Source organism: Leptodactylus fuscus, chromosome 8, assembly GCF_031893055.1.
Source record: "Leptodactylus fuscus isolate aLepFus1 chromosome 8, aLepFus1.hap2, whole genome shotgun sequence".
NCBI lineage: Eukaryota > Metazoa > Chordata > Amphibia > Anura > Leptodactylidae > Leptodactylus > Leptodactylus fuscus.
In genome coordinates, this window is record NC_134272.1 from 8,011,221 (window position 1) to 8,027,583 (window position 16,363).

Genomic DNA, 16,363 nt, shown 5'->3' on the forward strand with positions numbered 1-16,363 from the left:
TCATGTCCTTTCCGGTTGAATGCCTCCGCTGTTGCTCCTCCCTCATGTCCTTTCCAGTTGAATTCTGCTGTTGCTCCTCCCTCTTGTCCTTTCCGGTTGAATGCCGCCGCTATTGCTCCACCCTCATGTCCTTTCCGGTTGAATGCCGCCACTGTTGCTCCTCCCTCGTGTCTTTTCTGGTTGAATGCCGCCACTGTTGCTCCACCCTCATGTCCTTTCCGGTTGAATGCCTCCGCTGTTGCTCCTCCCTCACGTCCTTTCCGGTTGAATGCCGCCGCTGTTGCTCCTCCCTCACGTCCTTTCCGGTGGAATGCCGCCGCTATTGCTCCACCCTCATGTCCTTTCCGGTTGAATGCCGCCACTGTTGCTCCTCCCTCGTGTCCTTTCTGGTTGAATGCCGCCACTGTTGCTCCACCCACATGTCCTTTCCAGTTGAATGCCGCCACTGTTGCTCCTCCCTCATGTCCTTTCCAGTCGAATGAAGCCACTGTTGCTCCTCCCTCACGTCCTTTCCGGTGGAATGCCGCCACTGTTGCTCCTCCCTCACGTCCTTTCCGGTGGAATGCCGCCGCTGTTGCTCCTCCCTCACGTCCTTTCCGGTGGAATGCCGCCACTGTTGCTCCTCCCTCACGTCCTTTCCGGTTGAATGCCGCCACTGTTGCTCCACCCTCATGTCCTTTCCGGTTGAATGCCGCCGCTGTTGCTCCTCCCTCATGTCCTTTCCAGTCGAATGCTGCCACTGTTGCTCCACCCTCATGTCCTTTCCGGTGGAATGCCGCCGCTGTTGCTCCTCCCTCACGTCCTTTCCGGTGGAATGCCGCCACTGTTGCTCCTCCCTCACGTCCTTTCCGGTTGAATGCCGCCGCTGTTGCTCCACCCTCATGTCCTTTCCGGTTGAATGCCTCCGCTGTTGCTCCACCCTCATGTCCTTTCCGGTTGAATGCCTCCGCTGTTGCTCCTCCCTCACGTCCTTTCCGGTTGAATGCCTCCGCTGTTGCTCCTTCCTCACGTCCTTTCCGGTTGAATGCCTCCGCTGTTGCTCCTCCCTCATGTCCTTTCCGGTTGAATGCCTCCGCTGTTGCTCCTCCCTCACGTCCTTTCCGGTTGAATGCCTCCGCTGTTGCTCCTCCCTCATGTCCTTTCCGGTTGAATGCCTCCGCTGTTGCTCCTCCCTCACGTCCTTTCCGGTTGAATGCCTCCGCTGTTGCTCCACCCTCACGTCCTTTTCAGTTGAATGCCGCCACTGATGTCATTGCTGCTCCAAGGCGAAATCTGGAGATCTTTACAATAATTTCGGATTCCGTTGATCATGTAAGGATGGAGATCCATGTCAGACTGTGAAACGTAAGGCATATTGGAGAGCGTCGGATCAGGAGACGAGCCGATGTCATCGATCACTTATGTTTTTTTATTGTCTGCTGCGGAGTCAGCGTCTCGTCCGCGGTGTTTATTTTCGGCTTGAGGCACAAGACGTGCGCTCTCCTGTAATGCTAGATCATGCCGCCTCTCCGCTCTAATACCAGTAATTACTGGATGTTTTATCTGCGGCTAGAAACGTAAAGCTCCAGCACGGCGATGGCGCCTGACGCGGGAATCTGTGATCACGCAGCAATTGAGCCGTTAAGTGCCGCCGCCGGGAAGGGCCGAGGGAGGCTTGTTGTTAAAAGCGTTGGCTGCAAAGGACATGGCAGTCGGACGCCACGCTGACAACCAGCAATTACGCTCTCGCAAGGGCCCTTCCAGTCTAATGCCAGTGTGCAAACGCCGGGCACAGCTCTGTTGCCAGGGAAACGGTGATAAGACTCATTTTGGATTCTCTTGGGCGCTCTCTTACTTCTTTTATCTCCAGCTAATCACTCCCGTTCAGGCGCTCTTGGATCGCCGTCCTGCCACTTTGTACGGTTTTTCATTTGTTTCTGTTTATTTAATGTGGGTTTTCTGCATTGTTTGTGCGCCAGCCTTGGCTCTGTCCGCCCTCCTAGGCAGGGGCCAACCCTTCAGCATACTCCGTCTCATCCAGCGTAAAGTGCTTCTGACATCCGGCTGAGGTGCGCTATTAGGCGGTTATTAAATAGGAAGTCGCTTAAAAGCCGAGTGCCCGGAATATTAATGAATAGCGCAGAATGCTTTTAGGCTGCAGGCGCTTCAGGAATAGAGTAGACGCCAGTCGGTGCCATCATTACGGGCGAGGACCCTGTAACCTGTGGCTCACCAACTGTTGCAAACCTGCTGCTTGAGACGTCTTTGGAGATTACGGCTCTTAAAGGGACCAACATATCTCTTTCACTGCTGTTTGATCCCTTTGTGCCCTCTTTTGCTCATTCTAGCTTTGCCCTTGCGATCTTACTTTTGCCTATATTTGTTTGCCATCTTGCTAGCTGGGTTTATTTTGGCGGCTGGCACCTGTCCTGGGCTCCCTTGGCGGCTGGTGCCCGCTTTTGTCTTTCATAGTCGCTGTTGCTTGGCGCTCTTGGTCTCCCTTGATCTCTCTTGATGTGGTACTTACCTTGCTGCTTGCTTTTTAGCTTACTTTATTTTGCTTGCTTTTTCTTGTCTTCTTTCGCTTAATCGTTCTTGCTCTCTCTTGCTTGCTCTTGCTTGCTCTCTCTTGCTTGCTCTCGCTCTCTCTTGCTTGCTCTTTCTCCCTCTTGCTTGCTCTTGCTTACTCTCTCTTGCTTGCTCTTGCTCTCTCTTGCTTGCTCTTTCTCCCTCTTGCTTGCTCGCGCGCTCTTGCTTGCTCTTTCTCTCTTTTGCTTGCTCTCGCTCTCTTGCTTGCTCTCGCTTGCACTCTCTTGCTCTCTCTTGCTCTTTCTCTCTTGCTTGCTCTCTTTTGCTTGCACTCTCTCGCTCTCGCTTGCTCTTGCTCGCGTGCTTGCCCGCTCTCGCTCTCTTGCTTGCTCTTTCTCCCTCTTGCTTGCTCTCGCTCTCTCTTGCTTGCGCTCTTTCTCCCTCTTGCTTGCTCTCTTTCTCCCTCTTGCTTGCTCTTGCTCTTTTGCTTGCGCTCTTTCTCCCTCTTGCTTGCTCTCTTTCTCCCTCTCGCTTGCTCTTTCTCTCTCTTGCTCGCTCACTCTCTTGCTTGCTCACTCTCTTGCTTGCTGTCGCTTGTACTCTCACTCTTTCTCTCTTGCTTGCTCTCTCTTGCTTGCACTCTCTCGCTTGCTCTCGCTCTCTTGCTTGCCCTCTCTCGCTCTCGCTTGCTCTCGCTCTCTTGCTTGCTCTTTCTCCATCTTGCTTGCTCTCTTTCTCGCTCTCACTTGCTCTAGCGCTCTCTCGCTTGCTCTCTTGCTTGCTCTCTTTCTCGCTCTCACTTGCTCTCACTCTCTCTCGCTTGATCTCTTGCTTGCTTTTTCTCCCTCTTGCTTGCTCTCGCTCTCTTGCTTGCTCTTTCTCGCTTGCTCTCGCTCTCTTTCTCGCTCTCGCTTGCTCTCGCTCTCTCTTGCTTGTACTCTTTCTCCATCTTGCTTGCTCTTTCTCCCTCTTGCTTGCTCTCGCTCTCTTGCTTGCTCTCTTGCTCTCGCTCTCTCTTGCTTGCTCTCTTGCTCGCTGACTCTCTGATTCTTGATCATCACTACATAACTTTAGTTTTTATTATTTCTGTGTCCTTAGACCGTGGTGTCCCGGAACGCCCTTCAGTACCGAGGCACCTCCCAACACGATGCCCAGGAGTTTCTGCTGTGGCTTCTGGACCGGGTGCACGAAGACCTAAATATTCTCGTCAAGCACAAGCCGCGGGTAGGTAAACGTAAATCCACTGTATACACATTCTGCAAAATATGGAAATGGAAACAGATCATTTATCTGAACTAAGAACAGCTGGAGCTCTGTAACGGCGCCTCGGATAGATGGCACGGCATGCAGAGACGTCGGGATAGTTGCCCGTTATTATCTTTGATCGTTGCGGTGCTTCTGCCATGATGTGGGCAGTTTTCCCGTGAGTCATGAGAGCTAATCATTATCAGCCGCAGCCAAGAGACAGATTTTGGGCGGTGAGGTACATGGTGTGCTGCACATGGGGGATCAATATGGAAAAAGCCAGTCTGTGGCCTAAAAGGGAGAAGCTGCATATGAATTAGATTGTGTCTCATTCATACCACGGAGCCCTGTGCATGGCGGGACACAGGGGCTTCCTATATCTAGTAGGGGGCCTAACACCCCCCTCCCCCTCCTGTTCACGATATCCATAGGCTAGAACATTATTACACCAATTATAAATGTCTATGAGACCCTAATATATCTGATTATTTTACAGCCACCAGTGGAGGAAGACCTGACCGGGGGGGGTCCACCATTTCCAACCAGCGGGACCTTTGTCCAGGAACTCTTCCAGGCTCAGTATAGGTAGGGTGCCCTGTCTGTCCGCGCGGAGTCTCGCTCTCCTCCCCCCCCCCCCCCCTCCTGTATGTGGATCTGTTATCACCCTGCCGATCTATCTGTGTAATATATTAGTGATAACCTCTCCCACGGCTCTTCTCGTGTCGTCCTTCTAATGCGTAACCTGTTGCTTTCACTGTTAACTCTTTCCTTGTAGGTCCTCCTTGACGTGCCCCCATTGTCAGAAACAGAGTAACACTTTTGACCCTTTCCTCTGCATCTCTCTACCAATCCCTTTGCCTCATACACGGTAAGAATAGGCTTGTGTCTTCAGTATATCATGTATGACTAGTCGGACACAACGCTATGGACTGCATGGGCGCTCCCTACCCCCGCTCCCTATGGACATTTAAATACTATGAATTATATTGCCTCCGTATATAGGCTTGTGTATATGGTTTTATTAAAGGAGTTGTGCCATTAAAGACACTTACCCCCTATTGTATTCTCACACTGCTGAGAGAGGGGGCGCTCATGATCACCCTGCTGTGCTTAGAGTAGATCGGGGTCCGTCATGTGACCCAGAGTTGGAGTATCAGCAGAGGAGTGAGGATTAGGGTTGAGCCGATCTTGACTTTTCAGGATCGATTTTGAAATCCGATTATTTTTCATTTGAACCCGATCCCAATTCCAATCCCAATGCAAGTCAATGGAATTTTTTTATTAATCGGAGATCGGATTTTAAAAACAATCCTATTCACTATACAGCATGGAATCTAACCATTGAAAGCTTTAATTGTTAGAATCCACGCTGTGTAGTGATTTTTTTTTTTAATCCTCTGGCTACTTAGTCCCCCCTGGTGTCCACTTACCTGCAGAGACGGCTGGTCCGGTGCCCGGTGTTCTCGTTCTTCTTCGCCTCGCTGCCCCTGCCTCCCAGGTTAGGAGAGTGTGGGCGGGTACTGGGAGGGGAGATGTCACGTCTCCCCGCCCTGTACCCGCCCACACTCTCCTAAGCCACAAGCCCCGCCTTCTTCCTAGCTCTTTAACACTAACCTGGGAGGCGGGGGCAGCGAGGCGAAGAAGAACAAGAACACTGAGCACCAGACCAGCCATCTCTGCAGGTAAGTAGCTACCAGAGATGTTAGCTAGTCTCCCATTAGAATAAATGGACGCAGCCGGCGCACAGGGGGTTAAGGCTGTGTGCCGGCTGCTTCCATTCATTCCTATGGAACTGCAGCGGAGCCTTCACACTGAGTATACACTCTGCTCAGAATGAGTGGAATTTATAGTCAGTGTGAAGGCTAACATTGTTAGCTTTTCCCACAATGCTTGGCCAGTAGCAAAGCATTGTGGGAAGAAATCACAGATCTCGATCCCACCTAAAAAGATCGTGTTTGGAATTCCGATGGCGATCTTGAAATTTTCTCCTGTGGAGCACAACTTTGGCTTTCTGCTGCGATTTTAGCCCCAGTGTCCCGACCGGACTCTTATGCCTTGGTTCTGGGCTTCCCTTTTTCAGGATCCTGAAAACATTGGGCGGTCGATTCCAGGTGGAATTTCGAAGTGATTTTGGGGAAAAATTTGCCTCAAATTCAGCTGCAAATTCCTCTGTGTAAACAGCTCCTAACAGAGACATTCCTTAAAGGGATCCTATCATTGGATACCCTTTTTTTTCTCCCTAAGACGTAGGAATAGCCTTAAGAAAGTCTATTCTTCTCCTACCCTTAGATGTCTTCTCTGCGCCGCCGTTCGGTAGAAATCTGGGTTTTCTTTTCACTGGGGGCATCCCCAATGCTGCGAGAGAACTCTCCAGTGTTGCCTCCATTTTCTTCAGGAACGTCCTCTCCCTGCGTCTTCTTCTATCCTGGCTTTCAATCTTCTAAACCTTGGGCAGAGCCGACTGCGCATGCCAGGGCCACAATAAAATGGCTGCTTACACAGTAAGCTGGTGTAAGTGGCCATATTCTTGTGGCTTGGGCATTCGCAGTCGGCTCTGCCCGAGGCCTAGAACATTGAAACCCAGGATGGAAGAAGATGCAGGGAGAGGCTGTACCAGAAGAAGATGGAGGCGGCGCTGGAGACTTCTTGGTTCATGCCCATAGTGCTGTTTGAGTGCTGAGGACCGCCCCCAGTGCTGCAAGATAAATCATTTGCATATTGAAGAAATCCCGGATTTCTACCGAACGGTGAAGCGGAGAAGACGTCTAATGGTAGGAGAAGAATAGTCTTTCTTAAGGCTATTCCTACGTGTTATCGAGAAATCCAATGATAGGATCCCTTTAAGACAAAGACAGAGGTGAATCTTGGCAACATTCTATTCAGTTGGTGCAGTGAGTAGAATCCCTAAAAATATTATTCCCCACATAAACCCCCTGTGGCGTACACCCCCACATACTATGCACATAGAAGTCCGGAGCTCTCCTGTACCACTCTGCACCTCCGTCTTATCCTACGCCATGGCTTGTGTGCGCCATAGTACGGAGCCTGCTGCATTACAGAGGAGAGACAGTGGGGGGCGCACACAGACCCTGTACGTTACCCTCCCCCACAAGGGCTCCATACGACTCTATAGAGGCTTCACTCCATATACTGCACCCTCGGAGACGTCGGGAAAGCGTGTTGCACGTGAATTGTTCTGGTTGTCTGAGTGTATTAGCGGATCAGTCCTGGAATATCGCAGATAACATTATATTATGGAATTACTTGATATTTTCTCATTTTTGGAGCTCCGTCGTGAAGATTAGATCGGATTTACAGAAGTCTGTAATTCAGGTATTAACCTAATGAATGAGGCCGAGACATTGTGTTTCCAGATCTAATCTTCTTAAAGAATGGATCAGGCTTGTATCTGTTCCTTGTGATTCTGCAGATGCCTCATCCCTGCGTTCAGTCTTGTGTCTGTGCCCAGCCCCCATGTCCTTAGGTCTGAATAGGAATCTATAGTGGTCAGTTTCGGGCCTGATGTTAGCGCTATAAGGTGGGGCGGCCTACATTAGGCAGCGATACATTGTAGAAGAGATATTCACTTGTCTGATCCTTCTTCAGCCCCTTTACTGCTCCCCAGTATTGTAGATCTGTTGTGTATATTATCTATAGACGTCCATTCTTGTATTTCCCAATATAATATAAGAATTCTGCCGCATCTTTTCTTTGTCCTACCATAGCCTGCTTGGTGTTTCAGTAAGTTGTGACTTTATATTTTCCCCGTCCCTAGGCCTCTCTACGTGACTGTGGTTTATCAGGGGAAGTGCTCGCACTGCATGCGCATCGGCGTTGCCGTTCCCTTGTCTGGAAACGTGGTGCGTTTACGGGAAGCCATATCGATGGAGACTAAGATTCCAACAGACCAGGTAAGTGAAGCCGATGACGACGGGGGATCTTAGGGGCTCGCTTTTCGGCTGGGTTCGCACACAAGTCCTGAATGGCGCGTTGCAGGGTGTGTCGAGCAACACATGACACGACAGGAGTTGTCGTCCGGTTCTGTGGACTTCTACTCAATCACAGACTACAATAAGCTGTTCCTAGTGCAGAATCACAACATGTAATGTCTTATGTATGTATTTATGTGAATACTAGCGTCTGCCCGCGACTTCGTCTGCGGGTTGGAGTTGGCGCTGAGCCGCTGATATTTCGCTATTCGCCGTTGGTTATGATCCGCCATGTCCTCTCCTGGGCGCCCCTGTCCCATTTGCTCCTTGCTGTCCCCGCGGGCTTTTTATCCACTGGCTGCTCCTGGCTCCCCGCAGCCACCCTCCCCCCTCGCGTGCCCCTTCACACCCTGGCACCCCTCTCTCCCCCATGGCCCCGGGCACCCCCTACGCTCCCATCCTCTCCGCGGCCCCCCCCTCCCCCTGCAGCGCCCCAGACCCCCTCTCCCTTGGCACGCAGCACCCCAGGTCAACCTCCCCCCACCCCCCCTTTTTCTGCAGGCCACCATCCTGTCGGGCACCCCCCCCCCAAAAAAAAAAAAACCCCCTGTTTAGCCCCCTCCGCAAAATCCCCTCACTCCCCTGCCGGCACATGCACTGTCCCGTTGCTGAATGACACGGCGTACTCACCATAGTTAAGCTGGAGGGTCGGAAAGGTGTAAGGCCAGTAAGTTAGTGTAGCGGCGGGGACTATCGTGGGCTGCCAAAGACTTCCGGCGCTGCGGCCTAGGCTACAGCTGCAAAGTGGTGGCATCCCGGAAGACGTTGTGTACGTCGGCAATGTGCGCATGCGCCTGCAAATGCAGTGTAGTTGCTGTGGCTGGCCGGGCGGTGTCAAGGATCCCGATTGCACTGGTGTTCGGCAAAGATGCCGGGTCCGGAGCATGGAAGCGGCTGGAGTAACCTTAACGTGAGCGGGGAAGTGTGAAAGCGTATGTAAATGTTATCGCCTGGGGTTAGGGGCTAGCCCGGAGGCCGCAATAGGGAGTGAAGTGTGTGAGATTGCAGACCTGCTGCTATGAGTTCTGGTTTTCGGCGGCCCCTGCCAAGAACGTATGTCCATGATTGTTCTGAAAAGTAGCCTATCTTTCAGTCCTGCCTATGAACTATGTTTGTGGAAAATTTCACGCAAATTGGTTGAGCAGTTTTTGCGTGATTGAGGAACAAACATAAACTTTCACCTTTATAATATTAGTAGGATTTTCTCCGCCATATCTCACTAGGTCTCACTTGGTACACATTGCAGTAGTATATACCGTATACACATGTCCGTGTTAACCGCTTTTATTCCAGAGCGTCCTGCAGTAAGCACTAGGGCGGGGGCAGGTTTTCTCTCTTTATTGTGTCCATCTTACATCTTTTGCGTCTCCTCTTTCTCTCTCCCTCTCGCTCCAGATAGTAATAACTGAAATGTATTTTGATGGCTTCCACCGCTCCTTCTCTGACACAGATGACTTGGATACTATCCAGGAGAGCGACTGTATATTTGCATTTGAGACCCCAGAGATCTACAGCTCTGAAGGAATCCTAGGCCAGAGAGGTAATAACATGGAGGACCGTACAGTTTGTATCCTCTCCCTTTATGGTCTCGATACCGTCACACTTACGCGGATTTCTCTCCTGATTAATAGTATCACATAAGGTGGGAGATGGTTACAGGGGTTACCTAGGCTGGTCCCGACCCTGATAGTTACAGGGGTTACCTAGGCTGGTCCCGACCCTGCGTTATGTGATCAGAACCAGCGCCTGGGTTTCACTGCTATCTCCCTCCTGTCCTATTACCATGCACCAATGTACTATAGTAAAGCCAATCCCATAGTACAGGTATCAGTGAGTGACGAAGGGTCGGTTCTGTTGACCTTACCCGCAGTCGGAACCCTTAGAATCAGAATTAAGGACCCTGGCCAACCCCTTTAAGGGGGTCAGCTACTTCCTATGCTGATTTTCTTACTACATCTTATAAGTTATCGCTTTGTTTTTCTGAAAAAGTTCCAAAACCCTAGAGCGAAATCCTAAAATTCTATCACGACGAGATGGAACTTGTTGCATTCTGTAATGTTATTAAGCTGAATGCATTCATTAGCGCCCCCTCGTGGCGGCTTCAGGAATATAAACAGAGTATCAATGTCAACAGTACATATTACTGATAATGCAAATGTCTGCGGTACACAGGGCGCGTATGGTGTGAACAAAGCCTTGGGAAGCTGCTATTCACAGTCCCTTTCCCATCTCTAACAGGAGTCTGTGTGAACAATAACCAAAACTATATAAGGAACGGGATTGACCAGAATCGGTCTTCCCACTACTCTTCCGGCTCCACACGGCTTTCGATGAATAGATTCGGAGTGGGAGATCGCATTGTGATCCTGGTGTGTAACAGGTCCTACAGCGGGCAGCATGGCAAGAGGTAGGAGCGCGCGCCAGCCGGGAGTTGCGTCCTGTAATTGTTCTGTATTACAGCGCCCTAATCTTTTATGACTTTCCTTGAATTCCTATAGGTTCGGTCAGCCATTCGTTCTACATTTGGAGAGAAACATCACATGGGATGTCCTGCAGAAGGAGATTTTGGAGAAAATGCAGTATTCCTTGCGGCCCTCAGTGTGTGTTCAGGTGAGTGGGGTCTGATTTTGTTAAAGGGATCCTATCATTGACTAACACATAGGAATAGCCTTAAGAAAGCCTACTCTTCTCCTACCTTTAGATGTCTTCTCCGTGCCGCCATTCGGTAGAAATCCGGGTTTTCGTTAGTATGCAATTGAGTTCTCTCGCAGCACTGGGGGCGTCCCCAATGTTGCGAGAAAACTCTCCAGCGCCGCCTCCATCTTCTTCTGGAACGCCCTCTCCCTGCGTCTTCTTCCGTCCTGGGTTTCAATGTTCTAGGCCTCGGGTAGAGCCGACTGTGCATGCCCGTGGCCACAAGAAAAATGGCCACTTAGTAAGCTGTGGAAGTGGCCACAGAAAATGGCCGCTTGCTGTGTAAGCAGCCATTTTCTTGTGGTCTCTGGCATGTTCAGTCGGCTCTGCCTGAGGCCTAGAAGATTGAAACCCAGGACAGAAAAAGATGCGCAGAGAGAACGTTCCTGAAGAAGATGGAGGCGGCGCTGGAGAGTTTTCTGGCAGCATTGGGGACGCCCCCAGTGCTGCGAGAGAACTCATTTGCATACCGAAGAAAACCCGGATTGCTACAGAACGGGGGCACGGAGAAGACATCTAAAGGTAGGAGAAGAATAGACTTTCTTAAGGCCATAAGGCTAAGTGTTAGAAAAAAAGGGTGTCCAATGATAGGATCCCTTTAAAGGCGTGTTCCCTTCAAAGTTCTTTATGGCAGAGGCAAACCTGTCATTGTTGGGCCTGCAGCTGTCTCCAGAATAGGGGTTCCCTGTTTGGCTGTTCAGTGGCCGTGCATTTCATTCACTTCTATGGCATGCTTGGCCAGGTCCTGTCTCACACGGCTGAGTTTGGGTCATAAAACTCGGCCAATAAATCAGCCCAATTCTGGCTCCGCTAACCTCGACGGACACGCTGAGTTGGATTTTTATTATCCGACTTGACCTCCCATATTACGGAATGAAGAGCTCCGCTCAGCCATGGCCGCCTCTCCATTCCTTACTAGGTGACCGAGGTCTGGTGATGGATACGAGCCGCACCTCAAGGATCCGCTCTTATAAAGATGGGGCTGACATGAGCTTCCTCTCCTCCCTGCACTACATTACACATCAGGACGGACATTTATTAGGTGTTTAGTTGTCCTACCCCCATACTGGTGACTTGTCCCATAAATCATCTGATGTTCTTACTAGCCAGGCCTTCCATTCTTGCTCATGTTTTATGTGTGCTTTCAATACTAGGTGTGTCCATTCAGCCTGCGGGTGGTTACGGCTGTCGGAATAACTTACCTCTTACCTCAGGAAGAAAAACCTCTGTGCCACCCCACAGTGGAAAGGTAAGTCCTCATCTCTGATTTCTCACTTCCTATGATACAGGGGTTCACGATGTTCTATAATAACCTGGGATGGAGCAAAGCCACCGATCGCCGCTCCTGACATGTCCGGCTTAGTGAATACTTTATTATCATAATATAATGTGGTGTTCCTCTGCTAGCCTTCCTCGAAATTTAGGAATAAATTGTCAGCCGGGTGTTGGGGGGGTTGTCCCTACATACTTAGAGGTCAGCGGCCCCGCCATTGATGCACCGGATTTATGAGGAGGTGTCTGTCCTATCATAAATGAGGCCGGCGAGGGGGCTTATCAAGGGGGTAAGGGGCAACACGGTGGCTCAGTGGTTAGCACTGCAGCCTTGCAGCGCTGGAGTCCTGGGTTCGAATCCGACCAGGAACAACATCTGCAAGGAGTTTGTAGGTTCTCCCCGTGTTTGCGTGGATTTCCTCCCATTCTACAAAGACTGGTGGGGTGAAGGTCGGTCTTGATAAATCTCCCCACCCCCACTGATTGTTCTTATGGGAACATGCATTTTTGTATGCTTTCAGGGCTCTCAAATCCTGTGGTATTGGTGGGGCAGCCCATGTAAAGCTGGTGGTGGAATGGGACCGCGAAACTAAAGAATAGTGAGTATGGAAATGCACCCTGTACCCTTGCACTACATTAAACATGGAGTCTGTACGGCCTTATGTAGTGAAATGCAGATAAAAAAGCTTCATTTTTGCCTCCCCTGCGTTTCTCACTCACTTTGCTGGTGCTGCAAATCGCTGCGTTTCTTCGTTTCGGCATTAGCTAATAGCTGCATTTTGCCAACGTGTGCCCTCAGCCTGCAATACCTAGAGCGAAGGGGGCCATGAAAGGTTGGTTGTTTGTGACCATCCATCCCATTACAGAATACGTTTTACTTGGTTTATCTGCAGCCTGCGATGGCTGACATCAGAAAGCTGTAGCTGCAAAGTCATTAGATAAGATAGAATACACTTTAGACACTTCCGAGCCGGCCATGCTTCTGCTTTGCAAGGCTCAAACCCAAAATCTTCAAGAAGCGCAAAACTCTAATGAGCGCTAATAGAACCGACTAAGGTGTGAGCAGAGTCAGGACTAACCGTGCGCAGGCAGGATCCCGGCTCGGCCTTGTCGAGTTTGAGCCGCTGTTTTGATAGCACAGCTGGTATAGGTTACACCTGTCTGGTTTTATTAGGCGGCTTCTGAAGGATGTCTACTAAGTTGTGGTGTTCGGCGCTGCTCTGTAATTGCCTCGGTGACAAGCTTGTCTGAAGATTCTCCAGGCAGATTCGCCTCTTCCTTGTGAGGCGCTCATCTGTTGCTGTCTGGAATTAGACATGTTGTGAGTGTCTTACGGTACTTGGCGACAAGCTGTGTGTCAAAACCAAGGCGCTCAGTCATCGTTAAATAGAGCCGTGTGTCCACGCGTAGCCATTTGAGCCGGGAAAGGATACTTGCAATACGCCAAAGCTTTTTCACATGGCAATATCCATTTAAGTGATGCCGTGTTAAGATATAGAGCAGGAGGTGAGTACATATAACATATAGCTTCTTGTACTGAAGTCCAGCCTGTGTTACAACTCTACAGCAGCCAGTGGGTTAATAAAAGACTATAGGTCTGCCATATGTGTTACCTAATACTATGGAAAATAGAAAACCTTTCTGAAATACAAAGTACCCTGCAGTGACATGGAATAGGGACTTGTGCACCCTGTTCTAGTGAACGGTGAGACCCCCCAGCGTCCAGACACCTCTCACTTATCCTGTGGGTAAGTGTTCTTTATGGGTCACCCCTTTTAGCCTAATTTTTCTTCCCTCGTTGTATTAGTTACCTCTGCAGCCCCTTCTCCCACCCGCTCCATGCTGTGAGTGCAGTTCGCTTACACGTAGGATGCGTCACGTTTCAGTCACACGTTGTCGCGCCCGGCAGAATGACGTGACGAGAAGTCAGAAGGAAACCTGTAGACTCCACGAGAGCGCGCCCTGACAGCTCGCAGCCAGAGTCGGCCTAGCACTTCCTCCTTATCCCTCCTCATTTACAGCATTACCCACAGTAATGACAGGCTTGCGGGAAACTCGCATCTCATCAGCCGCTTTAATCCTCTTCCCTAAGAACCAATTTTGATGTTCGCAAGCACAGCAGTGGCCGTCTCGAGGCATTTGCTTTTTTAAGATGCTACGCGTGACTGTAGCCGGAGAGCGGCTACAAGGACTTATCCCTATTGTGCATGTTTACGCAGATTTTTCGTGGTGCTGTCATCTCCTGTAGGTCACCACTGAGTTACTATGGGTGTAGCTTAAACCATCTTCTTCGACTAAAATCGCATAATACCCTCCTATACACCCGGAATACTATAACAATGTTACCCTGCATTCTACACTTATGGGCACTTTCTTGCATTTTTGCTTCAGAATGTAACTTTGTAAAAATGAAACGAATGCAAAGTATAGGATTGTTCCTTGGAGAACAGACCTGGAGAAAGGTTCTTGCATCCTCCCGCTGGGGTCACGAGAGGTTGTACAGGGGAGCGAGGACTATAGACTGGTTGATGGGAGGGGTGATGACATGAAGGGGTCCTGGGCATCCCCTCTTAGGTCCCTGCAGGTAGTACAGTATAGTAGTAGCTTTGGATCATTTGTCTTTGGTTATATTCGTGCAGGATCCATGCGGTGGTTCTTTGCTTCCATTCTCCCATGCAAAAGCATAGAACCAGGTAAAAATTTTCTTGTGCTACTTACCAGATATTGCTCTAGTCTTTGACGGTATCATGGCTAAGATTTTGGGCCTGGACATTACATGCTCCGATTCTCTATAGATCCAACTAGAAATCTGATTTATGTTGATGGCTGAAAACTCTTGCTCTGTGATCTTTGCAGCCTTTTTGGGAACACAGAAGAGGAGTATGTCCCTGATTCTGAGAGCGTGCGCCTGCAGCGGGAGCTACATCACCAGCCTCAGTGCTGCAGCCTCTCGCAGTGTTTCCAGCTGTATACCAAAGAGGAGCAGGTTAGTGCATGTCTATATACGACGCAGTCCAGAGCTGGACGGATAGAGCTCATACTTTGTTTTGGGTAGAAGTTATAACTTTGCTGCCCATGCTGTGTATTTTATGCTTCTAAATCCATCTGCCTGACCTGCCTGTGCCGCCTATTTGCAGCTGGCTCCCGGCAATGCCTGGCGCTGCCCTCACTGTAAACAGCTTCAACAGGGCAGCATTAAACTCAGCCTGTGGACCCTGCCCGACGTGCTCATACTACACCTGAAAAGGTTCCGACAGGTAAGATGGCGTCTGCGCTGCAACAGTAAAGCTAATGGTCACCGTAGCCATTTGCTGCTTACTTGCTGTCTGTGTATAAGGCTTGAAAGCTTTACTAACCTACCGACCATAGATCTGACGGAGACGCTAACGCCTGCTCACTTACAGGTGTCAGGTTTTAAGCTCCACATTGGGGTCCTTCATCATCAGAACAGAAACCCTGCACGCTACATGGACAGCCATTAATTGCAATGGTCGCCATGTAATGCCAGTGGCGCTGAAGGTAAATGAAACACTTGGTGCCAGGTTTCCTTGCAGATGACAGCGGGTTTTTGGTCACAGCTTTGTCTCCTTCAGCCAGATGATCTGTGCAGGTTCTTGGTGCTCGACATAACACGTAATGAAGACCTACCCCAAGGTCTGGTCTCCAATAAGTGAGTCCCGGAACGCCCTCCTTGAGGCTGGTATCCGCTATTCAGTATTTCATGCCATTTCAATTTTAGCCAAAACCTCAGATGGGACCACAATGCCCAATGGTGACCTCTTACATCCTAAAAGGGGAGGTCAAATCTCCTGTTATCCTATTTAGTACAAATTCATTGCTATCTTTACTAACAAACCTGGAAGAGCCTTAAATGTGGTCAGTATCTGCCTGTCTGTAATTTTATTCATTTCTTGGCTCTCCTAGGATGCAGATCGCAGGGTGAAGCTGCAGAACATGGTCCGCTTCCCATTGGTAGGATTGGATATGACGCCCCATGTGGTCAAGCGCAGTCAAAGTTCCTGGAGTCTCCCATCACACTGGTCCCCCTGGAGACGTCCTTATGGTCTGGGCCGTGACCCTGAGGACTTCATCTATGATCTATATGCTGTATGCAACCACCATGGGACCATGCAGGGGGGGCACTATACAGGTAGGTAGAGGCAGAGTTCATTCACCTGGCGTTTTAGAATATATCCGTCATGGGAACCGCTGCAGCAGGCCGACTTGTAGTGACCGTCTTGTTTGTATCTCAGCATACTGTAAGAACTCTGTGGACGGCATGTGGTACTGCTTTGACGACAGCGAGGTCCAGGCCCTGGCAGAGGATGAAGTGTGTAAACCAGCGGCCTATATCCTCTTCTACCAGCGCAGAGCAGCGGTGCCATCCTGGTCCGCCAACAGTTCTGTGGCAGGTGAGTTCTCTCTTACCGTAATGTGAAGCTGACCTCTATATTGGTACAGCATCAAGCTTACCCTTCTCCTTGTACATTGCAGGCTCCACAAGCTCCTCACTATGTGATCACTGGATCTCTCGACTTCCCGGGAGCCGACAACCCAGTATTGCTTCAGCGGCCTCGTCTAGAAGAACGTCTCTGGCATCACTAGCGGAGTCTGTGGAACTGACAGGGGAGAGGAGTGAGGATGATGGTGAGAGA

At 50.1% G+C, this 16,363-nt stretch overlaps 1 protein-coding gene across 1 annotated transcript in view; it reads left to right on the forward strand.

The window, feature by feature from the left end:
• The window catches only part of USP31 (ubiquitin specific peptidase 31), a 28,351-nt gene that overhangs the window by 7,324 nt on the left and 4,664 nt on the right, over positions 1-16,363 (forward strand). Inside the window, exons 2-15 of the mRNA XM_075283777.1 lie at positions 3,607-3,732; positions 4,250-4,338; positions 4,529-4,621; positions 7,529-7,664; positions 9,138-9,282; positions 9,981-10,149; positions 10,241-10,352; positions 11,591-11,685; positions 12,230-12,307; positions 14,565-14,694; positions 14,846-14,965; positions 15,633-15,858; positions 15,962-16,120; positions 16,203-16,355. Of these exons, the coding sequence (XP_075139878.1) occupies positions 3,607-3,732; positions 4,250-4,338; positions 4,529-4,621; positions 7,529-7,664; positions 9,138-9,282; positions 9,981-10,149; positions 10,241-10,352; positions 11,591-11,685; positions 12,230-12,307; positions 14,565-14,694; positions 14,846-14,965; positions 15,633-15,858; positions 15,962-16,120; positions 16,203-16,355 (1,831 nt within the window). The remainder of the gene's footprint in view (positions 1-3,606; positions 3,733-4,249; positions 4,339-4,528; positions 4,622-7,528; positions 7,665-9,137; positions 9,283-9,980; positions 10,150-10,240; positions 10,353-11,590; positions 11,686-12,229; positions 12,308-14,564; positions 14,695-14,845; positions 14,966-15,632; positions 15,859-15,961; positions 16,121-16,202; positions 16,356-16,363) is intronic.